Source organism: Eleutherodactylus coqui, chromosome 4 (assembly GCF_035609145.1).
Source record: "Eleutherodactylus coqui strain aEleCoq1 chromosome 4, aEleCoq1.hap1, whole genome shotgun sequence".
Taxonomy (NCBI): Eukaryota; Metazoa; Chordata; class Amphibia; order Anura; family Eleutherodactylidae; genus Eleutherodactylus; species Eleutherodactylus coqui.
In genome coordinates, this window is record NC_089840.1 from 14,574,844 (window position 1) to 14,601,264 (window position 26,421).

Below are 26,421 nucleotides of genomic sequence, written 5' to 3' on the forward strand. Positions count from 1 at the left end.
CAATCTCTGTTATGCGGATGACACAACTCTGCTTGCAGAAACAGAAGCTGGTCTGAAACAGCTGATATGGAAGACTAAAACTGAAAGTGAAACAATGGGCCTCTACCTGAATGTAAAGAAAACTAAAATTATGACCACTGCAAAAAATGGCCGAATTCAAATCAAAATCGACAACGAGGTCCTAGAATGTGTGCGAGACGTCAGCTTCCTTGCTTGGTCTTCATCTGACCAAGCTGGAGAATCTATGCCAGAGATAAAACGTAGGATAGCACTGGGGTCAAGGATGATGCTAAACATGGCCAAAATCTGGAAAAGTAGGGATATCGGTATAACAACTAAACTCAGGATAGTGCCAACCACTGTTTTCCCCAGAGCCATGTATGGATGTGAGGAGCGGGACTGCGAAAAACGCTGATATGAGGATTGATGCGTGGGAGCTGTGGTGCTGGCAAAAGCTGCTGCGTGTACCCTGGATGGCGAGAGGAACAAACAGAGAAGATGGCCCGACTCAGACTCACGAAGGGCAAGATCGCTGGGCTCAGACTCGGGTATTTGGCCATGTAATGTGAGCAGCGTCGCTAGAAAAATCTAAAATGCTTGGACAGATCAGCGGCAAAAGGAGATCCGGCCGCCAAAGGACACGATGGCTGATACTGTCAGAGCTGATACTGGCATGGAGATCACACAAATAAAAGAAGCAGTGCAAAACCGAAAAACATGGCGGGAGTTTGCCTTTAGGGTCACTGATGGTCACGAACGACTAAACGGTAAACAACAACAATGATAATTAAACTGTCCCCCCTCCACAGCAGGCTGAAATGGTAGAGCCTCTAGTGAATTCTGTGTTGATGCATTATGTGTTTGATTTCTATCTGAAAGTAAAAAATGTTGCCATCAAAATGGGGCCTGATAAGCATCAGACAGGAGGCTGCACTGCAGGGAAGTGGTTGCAATGCACCAAGGAGACAAGCAGTCAGGTGAGGGGAATATAAATGGAAAATGTGTTTTGTTTTTTTCCCCAGAGTGGCCCTTTTTAACCCTTTGCAATCCAATTTGGGATTCAGGGTTTCCTGCGGGGACTTTCTCTTTCTGCCATTTTACAATGGTGCCACCTGCTGGCTAGAGCCTGTACTGCAGTATGCGATATGCCAGAGAGGCCCCTGACAACAGAACAGCCAGTAGTATACAGTAAGAATACCCTGCTGGACGTCTGGCTTCAATCAGAATGTTGGAAGACATCAGACAGTGGATTGGAAAGGGTTAAAGGGGTTGTAAAGGTTTAAAAAGAAAACATTCTTGCTGTCTTCCAAAGCTCCTTTTTAAGATTATTGGAGTGCAGCAGCAATACCACACACAACCTGTGGACACATGGGGTGCTGTTTTCTGTAGATATTGACTTTTTCCTATTTAAAACTTTCTGCAACTCCTTTAGAAAGGAGTTTCCAAATATGTTGGAGTCCGTGGTGGAATCGGAAGAATGCCTCCTTTTCCAGTACGGCTCGCTTGGCTCTTAACATAAAGGTGTATTTCTGGGCCGTGTGTGTAAATGACAGACACGGACCCATTAAAGTCAATGGGGGCTATTCACATGCTTTTTTTTTATTTTACATGGAGCAGTGAGTGGTCCGTGTAAAAAAAAAAAAACAAAAAACAAAAAAAATGGCGTGTATGACACACACTATGCATGCGTGTTTCACACTGACCTACGCATGCATTAGGATCGGTCAGGTTTTCATGCTTTGATATTAGACATGCTCTTGTAAGTAAAGTGTAACTCCCATAGACTTCATTGGAGAGGACCGTAGAGTGCTTCTCCGTTCTGTCAAGTGGGGGCCCCCCTATATTGCATTGATTATGCTTTCATTAAACGACCCCTTGACGTGTTTAACCCCTTAAGGACGCGGCCTATTTTGGGCTTAAGGATGCAACGCTTTTTGGCGGATTTTCATCTCCATTTTTCAAAAGCCATAACTTTTTAACTTTTTCGTCGCCGCGGCCGTATAAGGGCTTGTTTTTTGCGTGGTGAACTGTAGTTTTTGATGGTGCTATTTTTGGGTACATAGACTATATTGTAAAACTTTTATTATTTTTTTTCTATGATGACGGAGAGAAAATGCATCAATTCTGCCATAGATTTATTTATTTTTATTTTTTTTACAGCGTTAATCATGCAGCATGAATGACACAACATATTGTCTGTGGGCCGGTATGGTTACAACGATACCAACATTTTTTTTTTTTTTTAGGTTTTTCCACTTTTCTGCAATAAAAACCCTTTTTTGGAAATATTATTTTTTCTAAATTGCTGCATTCAAAATCCTGTAACTTTTTAATTTTTTGATGTACAGAGCTCTATGAGGGACTATTTTTTTGCAAGACGAGCTGTAGTTTTTGTTGGTGCCATTTTGGGAAATATACGGCTTTTTTGATCACTTTTATTGCATTTTTTGGGAGGCAAAATGCTAAAAATTTGCATTTTGCCGCTGTTTTTTTGCGGGTTTTTTTTAACGCTTTTTGTCGTGCAGAATTAAAAGCGTATTCAACTTATTGTACACATCGTTACGGACGCGTCAATACCAAATATGTGCCATCTAAATTTTTTTAAACTTTTTTTTATGCTAATATTAGAAAAAGCACAAAGGTGTTTTTTTTACTTTTTTTTTAAATATTTTTTTACACTGTCTGTGTCCCTCTGAGGGACTTAAAGCACAGCACTGATGATCGCTGTGATAAGGCATAGCAGGACTTCTGTCCTGCCATGCAATATCGCTTATACAGCGATCCCAGGCACTGGCAACACAGGACGCCAGTATCTAGAGTCCTGTTGCCATGGCAACAGGCTGGGCTCTCTGCGATTATATCACGAGAGCCCGGCAACTTCACAGAGGGAGCGTGCTGTAATCTCACTGACCAGTAGAACAAAGTTAATTTTTACTGTGATTGCTGTGAAAACGAAGCCAACCTTCAAATGGCGCAATTGCTTTTTTTTTTTTTTTTTTTTAATTTCTCACCACTTAAAAAATTTTGATCCGTTCTTACGGACATTCTACTGCCCTTTATTTGATACCATTAGAAGAATACAACTCGTCTCACAAAAAGAACAAGCCCTCATATGGCTATGGAAAAAAAATAATAATACAAAGTTATGGATGTTGGAAAGTGGGGACGAAAAAAGGAAAAAAATCTCTGATCCTGAAGCGGTTAAGATGAATATGACCCAAATATATGTATTTTCTTTCCCATCTTGTAGGAGAATCTCCAGTCATTCACCAAGGATGCGATTAAACTCATAAGCAAAGCTTTGCCATTTGAGTGTTTGGAAGTGGAGGAAAAAGTTGCCCGAGAGATCTTCCAGTACAATCCGTGAGTTACTTAAACAAATTACTGCCATTTATAGAGACATAAGTGTTTTATAAATGTGGAACATGATGTGTGGAATAATGGCGCTTTCTTCTGAGTACTTAGCCTTTGTGCACGTGGAGAAATTTTATAATAGCCTTCCAGTTGGGAGATGTATTGTACTCTCCGGACAGTTTGTACCGAGAGCAAAGAAAGTTTCTGTCAGGATGTGAATGTTCTGCGCGGATTTTATTGTAAAATGTTCTAAGTGAAACCTTTCTTGGTTTTGAACATCAGACCAATTGTACGGACACAAATCACCGTTCACATGACAAGTTCAGCCTAACCTTCAGGGAACTTTTTCTAGAACTGCACATACAACAATATAATGTGCCTTTTTCTTGTCTGTATCATTGGGGGTCACAGCTGAAGACCATCGGGTATAGCTAATGCCAGTAGGAGATGGACCCTAAGCAGCAAAAAATGTTAGCTCCTCCTACCAGCTATACCTCTCCAGCAGGCATCAAGCTAATCCGTTTTAGCTTGGTGTTCATGGGAGGCAGACCTGTTTGACGCTGGTCTTCAAGAACCAAACCTGGACTCTGAGAATACAGTGCAGATCAGACTCTCCATGTTATCCCACCGAGGAGGAGAAACAGAATTAACTGTTCTGATGCCTGCCCTGAACTCCGAGGAAAAGACAGCACATCCAAGCTTTAATTTAGACTTGACCTGCTACGCATATTGTCCACCTTTACTGGAGCATTGCTTTACTCCTTAAAGGCAGGTGAGTACAGGGGCGTACCCCTTCTTAGCGAAAGGGTTAGTATCTCCAGCAACAAGGTGAGTTTTTTTTTTTTGCTCCCACTCATTCACCATAGGAAGACGCACCCTATACATAGTATCTCCCTCGCACATCGTGGCTTTGAGAACCACCTTCTCCCTTATCTCTCCCCTTCTCCCTACCACCACTGGCAAAACAAAAGTATCTCTTTGAAGGGGTGCAGGTTTAACCCATCAGCGGTGCTCCTTCTGGGCTGCTGCGGGTGGCAGAGCTAGTCAGCCCAGGAGGGAGGAGAGGGCGGGGGTATCTTTATCTGCTGGGGCTCCTTGCGCCGCCCAGCCGGTCCCTGGAGACTGCCCCTTCCCTCTCAGTTCATCATGCAGCTGTTTCTTAGGACCGGGGGTCCGCACAGCGTGTGGTGGTGGCCCGGTGTCGCGGAGCAGCTCCCTACTGCTGGTTGTTGTGTGCACGGTCCAGGGTCTGCCTGCGCTGAGGGTGTGCTTCTGCCCAGCATAGGTCTCTTTTCTCCTTGATAGGTTGGACTGTACAACCAGCCAACCTCTTCATAACGTATCTGATGTGGACGACTCCTTCATGGAGGGCTACTCACGTGGTAGACCACAAAAGAGAGCTAGGCCTTCTCCCTCAAGGCAAACATTCAGATCCCCTGCATAGTCTTCTCGTCCAGCCCTTTCTCCAGAGACAATAGTCGCTCAGATGGCGAACTGTCTGAGTTCCCCTCTGATTATGAGATGAAGAACAGGCTTCCAAACCCTCCATTATTGTGGATAGTCTCATAGTCGCCTTGAAGGGTACCCTCCAGGTATAAGATCAGACACCTACTATGTCAGTGGTGACTTTATCCTTCAGACATCCAAAATGTTCTCCTAAGGCTTTCCCTTCTCATGCAGAGTTTCACTAAACCTAAGCGTTTGGACCTCATGTATCGTTTTCCGGAGGAGTTAGTAAAGAAGTGGCCATCTTCACTAGCAGTGAACCCACCAGTGTCCCATTTGGCGAAATGTACCATCCTTCCTATGTCAGATGCTTCATTTTTGTTTTTGGTTTTTAATTGATGCATGACAGGAAAATGGTATCTCTAGCCAAAACCTCCTTTTGAGGCCACGAATTTGGCATTTAGGCCGGTTTTCACTTCTACCTGGGTCAGCAAGCTATTACTAAATGGGCCATGCAACTATGCTGATGTATTCTCTTCAACTCTCAACCAGAAGAATTGGCAGACATTGCGCATCAGATAACCTGGTGGGAAATTCATCTACGAAGCTTCCCTGGATGCAGCCAGACTGCTAGCTCATGCCTCGGTGGCTTCGATAGCCATACACTGCAACTTGTGGCTAAAATCCTGGGACGCAGATGACTCCCCTTAATTAGCCTTGTTTTTTGGCTCAAGACTTCTTGGTGCCAGACTGAATGAGATCTCTGAAGCCACTGGTGGGAAAAGCTCCTACCTAACACAGAACAGATACAGATAAGCAAGAGCTCCTGTGAGGAAAAGACCTTAATTTCGCTCCTTGCACTGCTCCAGCCACGGAGCTCAAATAGTTAGAAAACCTCACAGGAGCAAAAAGTGAAGGCCCTCATTTAAACAGAGACCCTCCTAGTACCTCTGACTACAGCCCTCAGGAAGGCCTCTTCTACCAATCCTTCTATAGAGGGTGGGAGACGAATTTCCCTATTTAGAAAGATTTGGCTCGCCCATGTCTCGGACATCTGGGTTTAAGAGGTTGTTTCTTTGGGTTATGCTATAGAACTTCCTACTTACCCTTCAGATCACTTCTTCAAGACGTCATTGTTCCTCTTCTTCCTCAACACTTTGCGGTTTTCTATTCCAAGCTCTTCGTGGTACCCAAGAAGGATGGAACGGTCAAGACTGTTTTAGACCTGAAGAAGTTATTCAGTATGTCAAAGTCTGTAATTTCCACATGAAATCTCTGAGATTTACCATTGCATCCATTTAGCCAGAGGAGTTTCTGACATCCATAGGCATCCTTGAGGCCTATCTTCATGTCCCCATCCGTCAAACACGTCAGCATTTGTTTTTCTTTTCAATTCAGTCTTTCCATTTGGGTTGGCCATGGGCCCCTGTATTTTCACAAAAGTTCTTGCTTCAGTGATGGCCCTTTTTCACTCCAAAAGAAATAGTGGCAATCCTCTATCTTGAGGACATCATGGTAAAAGCCAAGACCCGTCCGCCAACTTAAAGAGTCTCCACATTCTGGACACCCTATTCAGGTTCGGATGGATCGTCAACCACCCCAAGTCTTCCCCATTACCATCGCAACATCTGGACTTTTTAGGTCTTTTTCAACACAGCCCAGGCCTGTGTACTACTTCCGCTGCCAAAACTACTTCTCCTCAGCAGCAGGTACTCTCTTTGCGAACTCAGAATCCCCCACCCCTGCGACATTGAGCACGTGCGAGTGAAATAATGTGTACTGTCCCCAGCTTCATATGTGCAATAAGGAGCTGTAATTGTAATAGAAGGCCTAGCTCCTATTGACCGCAAATGTGGATGTTTGACCCTGCGGCACTAACAGTGGACCAGTGAATCTGCTGATCGGCAGGGATTCCAAGCGGCTGACCCCTGTCAATCCAGTTGATGACCTATCCTGCATTTTGACCATTTTTTTCAATCTGTAGACTCCATTTCGATTTCTCAGTCTTCCCTGAGCTGATAGATGTAGACTGTTGCTATGATGTCTCCATACACTGTGCACATAGCAAAGAAGGGATCCTGTTCTCCCATCTCTGTGTAGCACACCCTTAGGCTACATTCACAAGGGTAAGAATATTGCGCTGCAAGATGCAGAAAAGTTGAACAAATATGAACTCCATTCTTTTGAATAGTTATTCACATGAGCTTTTGTTTTTTTTCTCCTCTATGCGATGCTGCAAGGAAAAATATCACAGCATGTTCTTGCCCATTGTTTCAAGGGGACCTTTAACCCCTTAGTGACGAAGCCTGTTTGCGCCTTAGTGACGGAGCCAAATTTTGGAAATCTGACATGCGTCGTTCAACGTGGCATAACTCCGTAAAGGCTTTACATATCCCAGTGATTCTGACATTGTTTTTTTGCCACATGTTGTACTTCATTTAGATTGTAAAAAGAGACCGATATAATTTGTGTATATTTATTAAAAGTACCAATATTGGAAAAATTTTGAAAAAATTGTCATTTTTTCACATTTTCAACCGTAATATCTCAAATATGTCCAAACATACTGTACAAATTTTTGATAAGATATGTATTTCCATCTGTTTACTTTATTCTGAATGCACACTTGAAAAACTTTTGTGTTTTTTTTAACCATTTAGAGGACGTACAAATTTAACATTACTTTTCAGCATTTTGAGGAGCACTTTGTTTTCCTGCACCAAGCCAAGTTTGCAGAGGCTCATAAGTGTCAGAATAATAGATACACCCACAAATGACCCCATTTTAAAAACTACACCCCTTAGTGTATTCACTGAGGGGTGTCATGAGTATTTTGACCCCACCAGTTCTTTTCAGGAATTAGTTCAATTTAGGGGCCAAAAAATAAAATTTCATATTTTTGCAAATATGTCATTTTAAAGACATATTTTTTTCCTATAGAGCCCATGAAAATGAGGATTTACGCACCAAAATGGATACCCCCGTTTCTCCCGTGTTCAGAAACATACCGATTATGGCCCTAATCTTATGTCTGGATGCATAACGGGAGTCAAAATGAAAGGAGTAGTCGGTGTCTTTCAGAACATAAATTTTGCTTGAAGGCGTTTTAGGCCCCATAGCACTTTTGTAGAGCTCTTGAGTGGCCAAAACCAAAGAGAACCCCCACAAGTGACCCCATTTTGAAAACTAGACCCCTTAACGAATTTATCTAGGGGTGTACTGACCATTTTGACCCCACAGTTTTTGAATGAATTCAAGCCAAGCAAAAGGAAAAAATTGTGATTTTCATTTTTTTGTCAATTCTGTCATTTTAAAAACAGCTTTTTTTGTACAGCACACGCATGAATGAAGCCTTTCATCCCAAAATGGATACCCCTGTTTCTCCCGTGTTCAGAGACATACCCATTGTGGCCCTAATCTTATGTCTGGATGCACAATGGGGCCCAAAACGAAAGGAGTAGTCGGTGGCTTTAAGAACATAGATTTTCCTTGAAGGAGTTTTAGGCCCATAGCACTTTTGTAGAGCTCTTGAGCGGCCAAAATCAAAGAGAACCCTCACAAATGACCCCATTTTGAAAACTAGACCCCTTAATGAATTTATCTAGGGGTGTACTGCCCATTTTGAGCCCACAGTTTTTGAATGAATTGAAGCAAAGCAAAAGGAAAAAATTGTGATTTTCGTTTTTTTGGCAATTCTGTCGTTTTAAAAACTGCTTTTTTGGTACAGCACACACATGAATGAAGACTTGCACCCCAAAGTGGATACCCCTGTTTGTCCCGTGTTCAGAGACATACCCATTGTGGCCCTAATCTTTTGTCTGGATGCACAACGGGGCCCAAAATGAAAGGAGTAGTCGGTGGCTTTCAGAACAGAAATTTAGCATGAAGGTGATTTAGACCCCATTGCACACTTGTAGAGCCCTTGAGCGGCCAAAACGACAGAGAACCCCCACAAATGATCCCATTTTGAAAACTAGACCCCCTAACGAATTTACCTAGGGGTGTACTGTGTATTTTTACCCTACAATTTTTGAATAAATCTAAGCAAAGCAGTAGGAAAAAAATTACAATTTTCATTTTTTTGGCAGTTGTATCAATTTAAAAACTGTTTTTTTTGTACAGCACACATAGGGATGAAGACTTTCACCCCAAAATGGATACCCCTGTTTGTCCCGTGTTCAGAACCATACCCCTTGTGGCCCTAATCTACTTAAAGGACGCATGGCTAGGCCTATAATGGAAGGAGCACCCGTTGGATTTTAGGGTACAACGGAATAAATTCCAGGCCCTATTGCCCACTTATAGAGTCATTGAGCGTCCAAAACTATAAAGACCCCCACAAATATCCCCATTTTAAAAACTAGACCCCTTAACGAATTCATTTAGGGGTGTACTGCGTATTTTGACCACACAGTATTTGAATAAATTTCAGCAAAGCAGAAGAAAAAAATTACAATTTTCATTTTTTTGGCAATTTTGTCAATTTAAAAACTTTTTTTTTTGTACAGTTTACATAGGAATGAAGACGTTCACCCCAAAATGGATACCCCCGTTTGTCCCGTGTTCAAAAACATACCCATTGTGGCCCTAATCTACTTACAGGAAACATGGCAAGGCCTGTAATGGAGGGAACACCGGTTGGATTGCAGGGCATAACTGAATAAATTCCAGGCCCCATTGCTCATTTGTACGGAATAAAAATTGACTCCCTAAAATCCCCCCCCCCCCCTCCACGCCCTTTTCGGCGTTCCCCAAATCTTAGATAAAAGTAATAATGTGAACTGTGTAGTATTTCCAAAGACGGGTAATTATGGAGGCTGGTTGGGATGGGCACATGGGGCAATAAAACCGGGTATCCCCCCTCCTCTCATGCTTTTTGGGAGTCATTTTTTGACCTCAGTGGCGGGGATGGGGTGTAAAAAGTGGCGCTCTGTGAGCCTTTGTAAGCTTGATGAGGTGCGGCGGTCTCACACAGAAGACGCTCAACAAGCTGCTCCTGGAACTGCAGGAAGGCGAGCGTTCCCGGGGCTTCTTGTAAAATACGTATTACTGGTAGCGGTCTGAATAACGCCGGGCTCACACAGCCGTAGGTGGATCCCGGCTGTGAGCCCGGCTGTGACCCTGCGTACGGCCGCGTAATGTACTGCGCATAACTGCGTACTTACACGGGCGGTCATGTGCAGTACACTTTTTTTTTGTTGTTTGTATTTCCCGCACCGTCGCTTAGCGATGACGCGGGTACCCGCAGCCCGTATACAACGTAGTTGCGTATGGGCTGCGGGTATATCCGCGACCATGGAGCACAATGGGCTCTATGTTGCGGATATCCGCGGTAAAATAGAACCTGCTGCGTTCTCTTTTCTGCGAGTGGATTACGCAATTCCAACCCACTAATGTGAGCGGAATTGTGTAATCCAATGCGATTGATCTGCGTATTACCGCGGATCAGACGCATGCGGAATCCGTAATTCCTATCCGGTCATGTGAGACCGGCCAAAGGTAGATCGCTACCATTTTTTCACGTGACCGGGGACCGCTCAACGAGGCCACCCGTCACTGCTCCAGTCTCTCGGTGACCGTTGGTCGCCGAGAGCAAGGAGATATTAAGTTTCCTGGGCTCCCCGACTCCTGCACATGTGTCCGGTGTTTTGCCAGCGGTCGCATGCGCAGAATACGGGAAAGTTCACGGAAGAAGATTGCGTCGGGGTGCAAATATGGAGGCCTCCGGTAAAAAATTTTATCTCCTCTCACCGATCGCATCGGTGAGGGGAGATGAACCTTCCCCTTTTTTTAACTTTTACGTGATCGCCATTATTCTTTGGATAACGGCGAACACGTGATCAGGAACCGCTCACCGCGGCCCTCCGTGAAATCTCCAGGCTCTCGGCTAAGTTTTGTAGCCAGGAGCAGGGAGATTTTAAAAAACCACGGCTTTTGCGCATGCGCCTGCCACATTGGCGACGGGCGCGTGCGCAGAAGCTGGGGTGAGGTCCGCGGATAAATCCGCAGGCCTTAGGTACGTCATTTCATCCTCCCTCACGGATATGATCCGTGGGGGGAGATGAAACGCAAGCTTTTTTTAACTTTTTAAAACTTTTTTTTTACTTTTTGCACTTTTTTTTTTTTACCTTTTACCCCTTTTTTTATTTATTTTTTTTTTACTTTTTGCACTTTTTTTTTACTTTACATGATCACTGTCATCCATTGGATGACAGTGATCATGTCCCTGGTGACATCCCTCTGCTCTTGGCTACACATGGCAGCCAGGAGCAGAGCAATTTTGAATTTCCCGGGGCTCGAGCCCCTCTGTGCACGCGCCCGATGTCAATCATCGGGCGCGCATGCGCAGACGGGGATTTCGGGTCCCGGAACATCGGGACATCGCAGAGGACCGGGGGTGAGTATCTTCACCTCCCCTCATGGATCCGATCCATGAGGGGAGGTGAAACTTTACTTTTGTTTTACTTTTTAAACTTTTTCGCGATCACCGCTATCGCAATGGATAGCGGTGATCGCGGGCCCGGGGACCGCTCGCAGTGGTCCCCGGTAACACCTCCTGGTTCCCGGCTACCTTCAGGAGCCGGGAGCCAGGAGATTTTAAATTTGCCGGGGACACCCGGGCTTCTGCGCGTGCGCGTGACGTCATCGTCAGGCGCGCATGCGCAGAAGGCCGCCGGCGGGTCCGGGAGGACCAGATCTCCGGGGGACACCGCCGACAAGCCGTGTGAGTATTTTCAGCTGCCGTGATGGATCCGATCCATCATAGCAGCTGAATTACTACTTTTTTACACCGTTTTATTTACTTTTTTGCGATCGGCGCTATTCATTTTATAGCGCCGATCGCAATGCCGGGGGGGACTGCCCGCATCCTGGGATGACAGCTCCATGCTGTCGGCTACCTGCGGGCACCGAGAGCATGGAGCTGTCACGTCCTCAGGCCAGTGGGCATCAATCCAAAGAGGATGCATAAAACTACGTCCTCTAGGATTTAGGCCCACTTTCTGAGGACGTAGTTTCCCGATGGGGCGGTCGTTAAGGGGTTAAAGACATCGCATGGCACTCACAAGCCGTGTGATGTGCATGCAAGTGCAATGTGATGCTTCCTATTGAAATCAATAGGAAACTCTTGTGATGCTCTGACGCACGTGAAGCATGCGCCTGAGGTTCGCAATTTCACCTAAGCGATGCCAAGTATTTTTGAATGAAAAACACCTCGCATCGTCGTGAAAACTGCACGTTGGCAAGCGCGATATCAGTCCAAGAAACTCGGCCCAGTATTTCCCTCTCCTGTGTGAATCTGGCCTTATAAGTAACAGCATCACGGAGAACATTGTACAGCAGTGCTGAGAATTGACTGATGTGATTTCTGTAGCTGTTAGACAGTAAATCACTTACTATTAGTAGCAGCGTCTGTGAGTCTCCCTCCACTTCTGTGGACCGTTTGAGTTATCACCCTTCTCCACTGCTTATTTTCTCTGTTGCTAGAGATAGACTTTGCTTGACAACCGACCTGGACATCAAATTAGGATAAAAGGAGACCCCTAAGGGTGAGCATTTCAGCGAAATAGTTCACCAACATAATGTCATTTTAGTTAAATGGTGATTTGCACTTTTGCTGGTTATGCCATTGGCATCATGTAAGCATGGGTTGTCTCAAAGTGCAGTAACCATATCATAACTCATTAAAGGGGTTGTATCAATATTACAAGTTATTCCTTGCCCACAAGATAGGGAATTGCTGATCGGCGTGAGTCTTACTGCTGAGACCCCCACTGTTCCCAACCAAGTGTCAAGGGCTTGGAATTTTTCGCCAGCCCTATTGAAATGAATGGAGTGCTGACATTGCAATCTTGGCCAGAGCTCCATTCACTCCGGCTTCACTGCGGGGGGAAAAAGTGAAAGGCAGATGCTCACACTGGCCCCCCGTTCTCGAGAGTGGCAAGGGTCTCAATGGTGAGACCCCCATCTACCAGCATGTTGGTCCCTATCTTGTGGATAGACGATAACTTGTAATGTCGGTACAAGCACTTTTAATGTCGAGTTAATATTTGCTACGTCTCTATCTCACAAGCTCGGTACCCGTCCTGGAATACTCTAGCCCGTGGCCACAATTCTGATGTAGTTTAGTAGCCCTTTTAATGTGAGGTTTGTAGAGGGAAGAACGATTCCATTTCAGTCATAGAGAATGTAAGAATAATGAGGAATCTGTGTAAAGACTTCGGGCATTTAACTGAATGATCAAGACAAAGCTTGACCCAGCCGAAGCGATCGGGGTATATCTTACTTTTTCCATAAAATATTCATTTGCCTTTCCTTCTACGCTCGGCGCCGCTGTCCTGCTGCGTGCCACTCTTTGTTAGGATAAAACTCCAGCGATGCCAGTGCATGCCAACTCTCAGCTACGTGAATCCTGAACATATTGTATCTCCGATGCCTCAGAAAATAAACTGCTTGAGGGCGAACAACCTTGTGTCTTGTGTGGGATGTCAGCAGTCGTGAGTCATTGTGTAATCCTGCCTGAAATCTTGCTCTTATTTTTCTATATTGTTTTTTTTTCTTATGACAAAAAATGTCACATAGGAGAGCAGGATCTCTTCTCTATCTCTGAGCTGGTGGGTGTAGACTGCTGCTATGATGTCTCCATACACTGGACACATAGGAGAGCAACATCTCTTCTCTTTCTCTGAGCTGGTGGGTGTAGACTGCTGCTGTGATGTCTCCATACACTGCACACATAGGAGAGCAGGATCTCTTCTCTATCTATTAGCTGGTGGGTGTAGACTGCTGCTGTGATGTCTCCATACACTACACACACAGGAGAGCAGGATCTCTTCTCTATCTATTAGCTGGTGGGTGTAGACTGCTGCTGTGATGTCACCATACACTGCACACATAGGAGAGCAGGATCTCTTCTTCTCTATCTAGCTGGTGGGTGTAGACTGCTGCTGTGATGTCTCCATACACTGCACACATAGGAGAGCAGGATCTCTTCTCTATCTCTGAGCTGGTGGGTGCAGACTGCTGCTATGATGTCTCCATACACTGCACACATAGGAGAGCAGGATCTCTTTTCTTTCTGTGAGCTGGTAGTTGTAGACTGCTGCTATGATGTCTCCATACACTGTACACATAGGAGAGCAGGATCTTTTCTCTATCTCTGAGCTGGTGGGTGTAGACTACTGCTGTGATGTCTCCATACATTGCACACATAGGAGAGCAGAATCTCTTCTCTTTCTTTGAGCTGGTGGATGTAGACTACTACGGTGATGTCTCCATAGACTGCACACATACGACAGCAGGATCTCTTCTCTATCTATTAGCTGGTAGGTGTAGACTACTGCTGTGATGTCTCCATACATTGCACACGTAGGAGAGCAGGATCTCTTCTCTATCTCTGAGCTGGACGGGGTAGACTACTTTGGTGATGTCTCCATACACTGCACACACAGGAGAGCAGGATCTCTTATCTATCTGTTAGCTGGTTGGTGTAGACTACTGCTGTGATGTCTTCATACACTGCACACACAGGAGAGCAGGATCTCTTCTCTATCTCTGAGCTGGTGGGTGTAGACTACTGCTGTGATGTCTCCATACACTGCTCACATAGGAGAGCAGGATCTCTTATCTATCTGTTAGCTGGTTGGTGTAGACTGCTGCTGTGATGTCTCCATACACTGCACACATAGGAGAGCAGGATCTCTTCTTCTCTTTCTCTGAGCTAGTGGTTGTAGACTGCTGCTGTGATGTCTCCATACACTGCTCACATAGGAGGGCTGGATCTCTTCTCTTTCTCTGAGCTAGTGGTTGTAGACTGCTGCTGTGATGTCACCATACACTGTACACATAGGAGAGCAGGATCTCTTCTCTTTCCCTGAGCTAGTTAGTGGTTGTAGACTGCTGCTATGATGTCACCATACACTGCACACATAGAGAAGAGATCCTGCTCTCCTATCTATTAGCTGGTGGGTGTAGACTACTGCTGTGATGTCTCCATACACTGCACACACAGGAGAGATCCTGCTCTCCTATCTATTAGCTGGTGGGTGTAGACTACTGCTGTGATGTCTCCATAAATCAGGATAAAGGGAGACCCCTAGTGGCAAGCATTTTAGCAGGATGTTTCACCAAAAGAAATGTTATTTGGGGTAAATAAGTGATTTGCACTTTTACTGGTTATGCCATTGCCATTACATAAGTACAGGTTGTCTCAAAGTGCAGTAACCCTATCATAACTTATTAAAGGGTTGTACCAAAGCTACAAGTTATCCCTTCCCCACAGGAGAGGGGTTTACTTGCTCATCGGGGTAGTCTCGCTGTTGAGACCTCCACCAATCCCAAGAACTGGGTGCCGTGTCATGCGTCCCTCTCACTTTGTGCTTACTGCACCCCCCATGGTGAGGAGGAGACTAAATGAAGCGCTGGTTGTGAATGGGCACTGACGTTCCATTCATTTTCAGCGGGAGTGCTTGGGTATTTCTGTCAGCCCCATTGATATGGAGTGCTGACGGTGCAAGCTCGGCTAGAGCTTCATTCATTCTGACATCACTGGTCAGACAATCAGCTGATGGACGGGGATCCGAAGTGGTAGAGCCTCGTCCAACTACTGATGATCTAGGTCATCAGTTGACAAAAAAAGCATAAACCCCTTTATGTTAAATTACCACGAGGCAGAAATGAAAATTCTGTGGCACATTTCGCTGCATTTCCGCATCCAAAATGAAGTCAAGATCTGCAATATTGGTGGGGATTTTGACTTGAAATGGGCTGCATGTCCACAGCTGAGTGCTCCGCTCAGCCACCAATTCAGTCCAGCCTTTCACTCTGTACTTGGCGCCTCTAGTGAGCGCACTGCCGTTGGTCAGCTGAACCACTGACGTGACCATAGGGGATGCAGTTGCACCCGGGCACAGGAGCCTTAGTGGGCTCATAGGGCTTCACTTCTCCATATAGGAGGCCCAGTGCTATGAATAAGGCATTATAGTTGAAGGCCCTGTTACAGGTTTTGCATTGGGGTCCAGGAGCTTCAAGTTACGACTCTGCATTAAGGGGTTAAGAGAAGTTGGGAGGGCCCCAGGAAAAAGTTTTGCACTCGGGCCCATGAGCCTGTAGCTACACCCCTGAGCTGAACATCTGAGGTCTGCAGGAAGCCACCTGAGTGTCTCAGGAAAGGAATGGCTCATGTTTAATTTCAATCCCCGATCCTTTTTGTTTTGGCAGGAGATAAGCTGCCCCTAGAGATGTCTGACAGCAGTATCTATACAGAAGCTATAATTGTTCAGTGTAAACATGGCCACTAAAAGGGGGGCGAGCGGTAAGTTGTGAGCCGTTTTGTTTCAGCTTACCAAAAAAATAGTTGACATTTGATCAAAGGTCATCTGGCATAAATTCACATGGTGACTACCCGCCTCCAATAAAGTGACCCCAGATTTCGGGACAAAATTCCTCCCTCAGATAGGTGGGGTTGGGGTGTGTATTACTTGCAGTTGTTGTTTGCCACCGCCCCTCCAATTCGCTGTTTTTTAAGCTCTAGTTTGAACTGTACAAGATGGTTGCAGTAACTTTCTGACTCGCATATACACATTAATTGGTTGAAATCTCTAAGTTTGGTCAACTTTCCTTGTTGTACGGCTACCGCTTTATTTAATTGGTCACTAACACGAGCAAATGTGCAAATCACTTTTTTTTTAAATGTATGCGTTTGTCCTGAAAGCACTCTGCAGTGCTGGCCACTAGTGGTCTCCCTTCCATCTATGTGCTGTCTGTCGTCAAGTAAAAATCCATCTGTAGTAACAGATAAGAGGAAGTGGAGGTGGTGTTGTCTCATGCTACCCATAGAAGTCTATGAAGAGAGGCGTGGGGAGGAAGAAGCAGCTGCTGCAGGATGGAGAGAGATTTGCACAAAAGTTGCAGCAGCTAATGCTAATTATGGTTTAACAGCTGCTGGAATCACATCTACACTGCTCAGTACTGCTGTGTAATTTCCTCCATGTTAGTTACTTTTTAGAGTGTGCTACAGAGTGGCATACATTTCCTGCTCTGTGTACAGTGTTCTAAGACAACATAGCAGCTAGTCTACACCCACCAGATCACAGAGATGAAGAAGAAGAGATCCTGCCCTCCTATGTGTGCAGTGTATAGAGACATCATAACAGCAGTTTACACCCAACATCTCAATATAGAGAACGCATTCTGTTCTCCTATATATATGGAGACATCATATCAGCAGTCTACACCCACCAGCTCAGAGACAGGAGAGCAGGATCTCTTACCCTCTGTGTGTGAAGTGTATGGAAACACCAAAGCAGCGGTCTACACCCACCAGCTCAGAGACAGGAGAGCAGGATCTCTTACCCTCTGTGTGTGAAGTGTATGGAGACGAAATATCGGCAGTCTACACATACTAGTTAAGGGAAGACTAAAAATTAGAGATGGAGCCTGTAGAGGGGAAAACTGTTGATAAATGCCGGCTAGAGCTCATATAATGGGCTGATCTAGTCTGACTCCTCATATACACACAGCAGCTTGTACTGAAAAGTCACCTGAAAGTGTGGGTTCGCTTTAACTGATATAATGAAAATGGCGCATTCTAAATATCCCATACTTCTTTATGTTTGCGCATTATTACTTTAACTTAAAGGGGTTGTCCCGCGCCGAAACGGGGTTTTTTTTTTTTCAATAGCCCCCCCCGTTCGGCGCGAGACCAACCCGATGCATGTGTTGAAAAAAAAAACCGATAGTACTTACCCGAATCCCCGCGCTCCGGTGACTTCTTTCTTACCTTGCAAAGATGGCCGCCGGGATCTTCACCCTCGGTGGACAGCAGGTCTTCTGTGCGGTCCATTGCCGATTCCAGCCTCCTGATTGGCTGGAATCGGCACACGTGACGGGGCGGAGCTACGAGGAGCAGCTCTCCAGCACGAGCGGCCCCATTCAACACGGAGAAGACCGGACTGCGCAAGCGCGTCTAATCGGGCGATTAGACGCTGAAAATTAGACGGCACCATGGAGACGAGGACGCCAGCAACGGAACAGGTAAGTGAATAACTTCTGTATGGCTCATAATTAATGCACAATGTACATTACAAAGTGCATTAATATGGCCATACAGAAGTGTATACCCCCACTTGCTTTCGCGGGACAACCCCTTTAAATACCCCCTTTTAGCCCAGAATATCTGCGTGGCGCTCCGCTGTACTTGTGATTTTTCTACGGACACGCAGGCACACAAGTAAATATTCGGCTTCTGCGACCACCAGCATAGTGTTAATAATGACAGGGCCGTACGTGACGTTGGCAGCGCCGCATGGCGTGCAGAATAGAGGGAATTATAGGCGTCCTGCGGTGCGGCTAAACCTGTGATGCTCCTGCGAGACTAATGCAGGGAAATTGTTTTGTCATTCCTCTCCAGACCGGCAAATCTTCTAATACAGTAGATTTCTGTGCCGCATTCTGGACCTTTTGAGCTCGGAGAAGCTTTCCTGCGACGAATATATTCTCACACAGACTGATGTTCGCACTGCATCTGTAATCGTCTTCTGAATTAGTTTTCTGGTATTTCCAGTAGTTTTCCTACTTTTGCAGAATAAAATAATTTTTAACCCCTTTGTCACTGCCAACGTGCCTTTTTACTGACTTCACGATTGCGCTATAAACCTGGACATGCATCTTTTTAAGGCAATTACTTGGCTGGCTAATGACAGCCAGGCTCCTGCTGTAACTGCCTGGAACAGAGAAACCTCAGATCCTGGCAGTTTAACCCCTTACATACCACAATAGCAACTGCAGCTTGTAAGCAGATGGCATGGGGACGGGGGCACATCCTGTCGTCCTGTCGCCCATTGGCACTCCACAATGGGATTGCAAGGTACCGATGAATTCCCATAGCTGCCAGAAACTTGACATCGGCCTCCATGTCTCACCCTATTAGACCCCGCCTCCATCAGTCTAATATGTAGTGCATTCTTCCATGTCTGACAGCAGCCTAAGTAATGCAGTGTACTATTCTGGCGATCAAAGAATTCCATCTTCACATCCCCTTTGACCCATTGAGGGACTAAAAAATAGTGTCAAAAAAGTTTAATAAAATGTAATTTTCTAAAAATGCAGTTTAAAAAAAAAAAAAAAAGCGCATTATTCCTCACAAAAGCCCTTCTTAAATGAATAAAATTCCCCAAAATTTTGTAAATGCCGCACATAAAAAAAATATTACCACATTCATAGTGACCCGGACGGTGAAAATATTTTATTTATCTTGCATACCGCAAAAATAATCTAAACCAATAACCCCCCCCCCCCCCCCCCCCAAAAAAAAAGAAAAAAAAATAATCCAAAAAGTCACATGAACACCAAAATAGTACCAATAAAAACTGTAACTTTTCATGCAAAAAACCCCCCACAGGGCTCCGTTGATGGAAAAATAAAACTGTTGCGTGTCTTAGAATGCGATGATGCAGGTTTAATTGAATTTCAATGGCCGATCCGGATCTGCCTGTAGATAAGCTGCCGCTTGAGCTGGCTGGCTGTAACTTTCTCCGCTCTCCCCTTGGAAGACGCATCAACACTTGACCAAACTGAACATTCATTTGTATAGGGGAGCCCCTAAACCGTTAACCCCTTAACACTAAAGGCCGCACATGTAAGTCCTCTGGGCACGTGGTTTTTATGGAGTGAGTTCGGGAGCCGATCTGTCACCGTACACGGTGGGTGCCGGCATTTTTTGACAGCTGACCTGCAACTTCTGCTATCAGAGTGAATGCTGATCGTGACTATTAAGCCTTTAAATGCCGCTGTTATAGCAGCCTGGTACCGGCCTTGGGCTAGGGAAGATGGTGGGGGTAGAAGAATTACTCTATTACGGGTGCCTCTACCATCCTTTCCTGCGAAACCCAAAGTTTAGTTGGCCCAGCCGCACAGAGGACCCGTAAATGACTGCTGCGCAGAGAACCTTTTTGGTACCTAATTGTCTTCGTGACGCCAGTGCCCTTTTCAAGTGGTCAAAATAAATAACAGAGTCCACAGTCAAAGAAATAGATTTCAAACCGGAGTCACACGGTTTTCTCTTTACTTGAAAATTCAATTGTAAGGTTCCATTACACAGCATTTCACAGTCTTAGGCATTAGCATGCCAACACTCGTACTACTTCTTCTCCCCTCTATCCATTTTTGTAAGTTTGTATCCAAAAGACACTCTTCCCTTTTTGTGCATCCACAGTCTAAGTTATTTGTCGGATGTTTTCTGGGGTATTTCCGTTACTTACTAAGCTCATTCCACATATTCTTTTCTCTTCTCGCTCAATTCACACTCCATGAATCTAGTTACTCAGTCTCTTTCATGTGTACTTGTTACTGGGATAGATGAATGGAGGAACCATGTACTCACCCCCGCCTGCTCCAGGAAAACAGGATCTGCTCCCCACACTCTCCAGAGGAAAGGCACTCCATTACTGCAGGAGTGAGCCTGGGACGCAGAATGGGTAAGCTCCAGATCTCATTTCTCCTCACATGGTTTCCTTCCTCCATCAGATCTCCCCTCACATACTGGAGCAACTCACTGCTCTGTTCCTCTCCAACGGCTCACACGCACCTCTTCTCTCTCCCTCTTCCCAACTACCACTCACTCTTAAGTCCTCCCCCTAGCACCTGATTCATTCCACACACGTCACACCCACAGCGGGTTAGGAAGGACAAGACACACAACCAGACTAGACTAAAATAACACCAGACATTAACCCTTCTGTGACCTGTCTGAGCCAATATACATAACATCTCATAGTCTCCAACACTTAACAGTACAAAAAGACAAACCCATCTACACCACAGAAGGGAGCTATTAAAGTGCTGTGGGGGCCCCTAACTCTGGGCCACTACATTGTCAGTTTTCAGAGGTCCTGAGCGGCCCCCTTGTGATGAGATTGTAGGGAGCTGTTCAGTTGTCAAGGCAGACAAGGGCGTTTTGAAGGCAGCTGCTTCAGGAGGAGAGGGAGAAGAAGCCTTGCAGGGCTATGGGATTTCCCCATAGCAGGGAGAGAAAGCGGAGCAATGGGGGATTAACCCATAGCAGGGGGAGACAGAGCAAGGCTGTGGGCTAATCCCCCATAGCTCCACTTTTTCTCCCTGCTATGGGGGAATAATCCATAGTCTCATTCTCTCTCTCCCTGCTCTGGAGATCCCCAAGGAATATCCCCATAGCACAGAGCAAGGGTGCAGGTAATAGGGCTTCTAACAGAGATTCCCCATAAAAAATATAGAGGGACATTGCTAGAGGGCGGATCCCCCCACGCTCTCAGGGAAGTCTTGTAACCCCGCCCCCCTTCTCGCTACTAAAGGGAAATCCCTTGGGGAGAAAGGTGGAGGGAGTCCCCTAATGCCCCCTGGTGCTGGGGAATTGCCCAGCAGCGGGGCTGGAGAAATACCCTGCTGCTTACATCAGGGCATTTAAAACCTCGTGCTTAGAAGCACATTTTAAATGTCTCGCTGTAAATTCCTGTTAGTCCCTCCGGGGATTAAGGGAACTCTCGGGGAGTTCCTCATCCCCGCGGGGACTATCGAGAGTTTACAGCGGGATGTTTAAAATTTGCAGCAGGTTTTAAATGTCTTGCTGTAAGCAGCGGGGTATTTCCTGGGCTGGCAGAAATCTTCTGTTCCTGCACAGGGGTTTCCATAGACTCCAGCTCTCATAGGAGTCAATGGGAATTCCTGCGCAGCTGGTCAGGTCCTATCTTTGGTGCGCACCGCAGAGCTACATGAGACCTGCACTCGCATGTCTTATCTTTGTTAGGTACTTGCCGCTTCACGTGCCTAACATTTTCTCATGTAAACACTTCTATAGGGACCTATTGGTTCTTATTAGACGCGTGTTCTGTGCGCTGCTAGCAGTACAAAAAAACACTTGTCTGAACAAGGCTTAAAAAAAATACAAAAAAATTAAAGAAATACATTTAAAAAATCTTCCAAAAAATAAAAATGTCGCCATTTACTGACCACCGTAGCTTTTTTTTTTTTTAATCTGTCGATACTGCTGTGTGACGGCTCAGCCGTGGTTGCACTGCAAATGGATACCAGTAGAAGACTGCTTTTTAAAAAAAAATTTGTTGGAAAAAGTGACCAAAATTGCGCAATTCTAGCGTGAATTACACTTTTTTCCCCCTTTTTACTCCACTTAGAACTTTTTAAAAAGTTTTTCACAGTATTATACAGTGCATTTAATATTACTACTGAAAAATACAAGGTGTCGTGCAAAAAACAAGCCCGCAGCCCGCTAATGTCAAAGGCTTATGTCCACGGGTGATTCTTCACCGCGTATTATGTGGTGAATGGAGGCAATGGGCCTTTATTGTTCCATGCACACTGTGGACGCTGTATCCATACACTAGAGAAATAAATCGCAGCATGCTCCTACTTATCTGCTCCTGATATACAAGCTTTTCTATGGGCTGTGTATGATACGCTGTACACAATACATTGTATACAAGCAGCGGTTCCATACGTTGAATTAAAAAAAATATATAAAATTTCCCTTTGCCTGTCCATGACGTGTGATGCCGAGGCATCTGTAGTGGCGCACACAGCCCATACGCAGTCTCTGTCGGCAGAACGAAAACCGCCACAGGAGACCTGCTGCGTTTTACGCATACGGCCGTGGGCATGAGCCATTATGATTTTTTTTGAAAGTGGAGAGAAAAAAAAGACAAAAAGCAAAGAAAAAAACAACAAAAAAAGGGCTGCATCCTTAAGGGGTTAAAGGTGTATGGGCACCTTTATACAGTCCCCATGAAGGTATAGAGTACAGAGACCGGGGCCGGCAGCAGAGCTGCATGCAGAGTCTTATCTCTGCCTACAGTGTTCCCTACTATCTAATAGGACAGTGGAGCGCTCATCAGTCAGATCACTGCACACCAAGTACCGAAAAAGGGCACACACACAAAGGGTTAAAGATGAGAAAGTATTTTTGTAGTGTAAGGGAAAGTGAATTCAACCTAAATAAAGAAAGCTGTCAAGATGCTTCCCCGATCCATCCTTCACCCGTATGCGCATCCGCCTGTACGCGAGGCTCGTTTCGTCATGATTTAGTCTTGCATGTCAGTTCTTTGATCAACGTCTGTCAGGTGCAGAACAGCATGAATGGAAGCCTCGGAGCTTATGTGCCGAACATCCATATAAGCGAGAACAAAAAGTATTAAAATACAGAAAAAAATGGTATCATTGTAAAAGATGTGCACTGGATGGCCAATTAATTAGAAACAACCATCATATTGGACCTCCTTTGGCCTTTAGAACAGCAACACTTCATGGTGACATCCATCTACGTGTATCAGAGGACCCAGGATGTGCCAAGAAGACATGCGTGTAGCAAGCTTAACATTCTGCCAGTAGTTCACTGTCCTGACTCTCTTGGCCTTACTTCCTATGCTGCATTGCAAAGTCTCTGGTCCAAACAACAGAGAGGCAGTATCTGAATGCCTACCCCTCTGATTTTGCAGGATGAGCCGGCATTTAGAGACATTCTGGCCAAATGGTTCGTAACTCCACGTGTGTGTGTGTGTGTGTGTGTGTGTGTGTGTGTGTGTGTGTGTGTAATTTGTGCAATTTGTGCATACACTATAACAGCAGGAGAGGCAGAGACTGTGGAGACTGTTATCACAGTGTCTGTAGATCTGTCAGCCTGCAGCCTGTAAGTACAGGGGAGTTGCCAGTGAAGATAGTCCCTCCCGCTGTTGCTATAGAAAGTTAGTGAAAGTTAGACTGAGTGGATTGCAGAGAAGCTAGAAGGGAGACCCCTAGTGGCAGCCACTTAAAATGTGATTTATAGTGCTAAAGCAAGTACATTTTTAATGCTAGTATATTACAGAATTGGTGAGATTAACACAAGCCAGTAGATGAGCAGAAGTTGTCTGGAAAGGTACTGCCCCTTTAACCCCTTAACGCATCGGGACATAGATTTACGTCATGGAGGTTCTGGATTTGTATGGAGGAGGATTGGGGGTCGATCCTGCTCTATATAATCCAAGTGCCGGCTATTTCTTATAGCCGACAACCACCTGCAACAGCTGTGATCAGCACCACTGCTGATCACACCTGTTAACCCTTAAATGCCACAGTCCATTCTGACCGTTGCATTTAAATACCCCGATTGACGTTTGGTGGTCCCGTAAGGCCTTCCGCAATGGGATTGCAACATGCCTTCTGAAAGCTCCCAGTGCTGCCATTATAGATTACAAGGCGGGGTTTGATAGACCGCCTATCAGATTGCAGTATAATGTAATACTATGGTATCATACTGCTGGAGTGATCAAACCTTCACAAGTTCTTGCCCCCTATTTGGACAAAAAAAAACCCACTTAGTATTGCAACCAGAAGACTCTAAAAGTAAAGTTGAAAACTCGACGTTCATAAGGTCAGGAGACTTACACATTTAATTTAACTTCCCCAACTCAGGAGTCTTTGGAGGGCACCCGTACCTGGACTGCGAGGGCTGTAAGTTGAGCCGCTTGTCATGAGGAGTACTGCATGCAGAGAGGAAACCCGGTGCCCACAACAGCGTAGAATAAACTGTGCAGGTCCCGGTCCTCAGTAGGTTCTCTCTGTGCACCCGCCGCTCTCTATGTCCAGTGACAACGGGTGACTTGTATGTGACATCTCTCCATCCAACTAAGGAGGCCATCTGCTTATTTCCCCTTGCAGCTCTCAAGGCTTGGATATATCCACCACTATGTTGATCGCTAATCAACATACGGCGCAAGACTTGTGCACCGCATGATCACTGCATTAGGAACAGCTGCTACATCGCGTCTTGTTATCCGTAAGGCGGTATCACGCGATGGCCGTGTCACGATCTGCTATCTGCACTCGGATAATGTGTGGGCCTCTGCCAAATGTTGCCTTCTACTGCACAGAGGAGTCATGGGTAAATGTGGTGCTTGAATAACTTTGACTGTGGGCCGGTTGTTGGTGCCCGGAGGTGTGGTGCCAGTACTTCTTAAACACTCGCACTTGTTGGCCACGGTATCTAGTGTACCAAGACTGGTTAAACCATGGACAAACATCCAACAGAAGCTCACACAGCGTCAGGCCACGGGTTGTTGGTCCTAGAGGCGAGCATCGGGTTGCATGCCTGATTTCTCCCCATTGACCTGCCAAGTAGACCAACCGGGCCAGCAGTAGAACAGTGGGGAGGTTAGACAGACTTTCACAGTGACCATGTGGTGTACCTTGCTTCAACTAGGGTGTAACAGCTGAAGATGACAAGGGGGCCCCTGAAGACCCATGTCATCGCTAACAGTACCTCGCATGGGCCCAGGAAAGAAGTCAATGGACCTTGGACACATGGCAGGTCATCTGGAGTGGCCAGTCCGGTTTTCTGCTGAACTATATGGAATGTCGAGTCTGCATCTGGTGCAAATAGCATGAGGTTGTATCCCATTGATGCGCCTTTTGAGGTTCAGCAGCCTTGTGGTGGCAGTGTCCTGGTGTGCGGAGAGGTATCTTTGTACAACCTAGGACCATTGGATATCCTACCACAATCCTTGAATGGTGAACACTACAAGGACCTGTTAGCCGACCATCTGCACCCAGATCTACAGGACATTTTCCCCGAACACAGCGCCATCTTTCGACGAGACAGTGTTCTGTGTCATGGAGCTTGGCTCAACTAGGGAGTGGTTTGAGGAACATGACTGTAAATTCGCCACACTGCCTTGGCTCCCAGATTCTTCGGACTGTAACCCTATTGACCATGTTTCGGATAATCTTGGAAGGGCTGTGAGATCTGCTCCCACTTATCCGCAAATTGTGCACCAACGGGTGGAGCTGCTGCAGCGGGCATGATGCGAGTTGAGTATGGAGGATGTTGACCACCTTGTTGAATCTGCTGGCTGACGTCCGAAAGCCGTGATTGCCCAAAAAGACAGACCAGCTTGTTATTGGGTAGGTAGTGCAGTGATCGCTCCGTGTATAAACTACTTTACCGGAGGTGTGCGATACGAAGTATGTAAACCACCTTTCCAGATGTACAGCTCTTACTGCTGAAGAGCTGATGGGAGCGGTTTGGTAGAGAGGAGACCAGGCTGTAGGTCCCCTTTAAGCGTTCTCCATCCGCAAGTGAATTCTCGTTAAGATCCAAACAAACTTTCCAGCCTTCCAATAACATGCCCGTCGTAGATGAGCGCCGTACGATGTTCTGTGACACTTGCACTTACTAATGCACTTAAATTACACGCAGCTGTTATGGGATGGAGGGATTCATAATGACTATGGATGATGTAGCACCGCAGCATGCAGACAGCTGCACCCACCGCCGGGTACTTACAGGGAAATCATCACTTCTAATAATGTCGTTTTAACCCTTACATGAAAATGTAATCTCCTTTTATTGCTCTAAGTGCAGTTCTGCATTGTAGAAGCAAGGATGCCTGATACTAATATAGATTTACAGACCTCGGCCCTGGCAAAACCGCTGATGGGTGAAGCGAAGAACACTGATTCAATATACAATGGCGGCTGTAGGGGGAAGGGTTATTAGGCAGCAAGTGAACAGTTCGTAAGGCTTATGTGTTGGAAGCAGGAAAAATGGGCGACTGGGTTCACGCCGGGCGGAATTACCGTATGGACCTTCCGCATGGAAAT

General features: G+C 45.7%; 1 protein-coding gene across 1 annotated transcript in view; it reads left to right on the top strand.

Annotated features, from left to right (window-relative positions):
- MRPL39 (mitochondrial ribosomal protein L39) overlaps positions 1-26,421 on the top strand; it is a 90,191-nt gene that overhangs the window by 50,441 nt on the left and 13,329 nt on the right. The window contains exon 6 of the mRNA XM_066599099.1: positions 3,251-3,363. Within this exon, the coding sequence (XP_066455196.1) occupies positions 3,251-3,363 (113 nt within the window). The remainder of the gene's footprint in view (positions 1-3,250; positions 3,364-26,421) is intronic.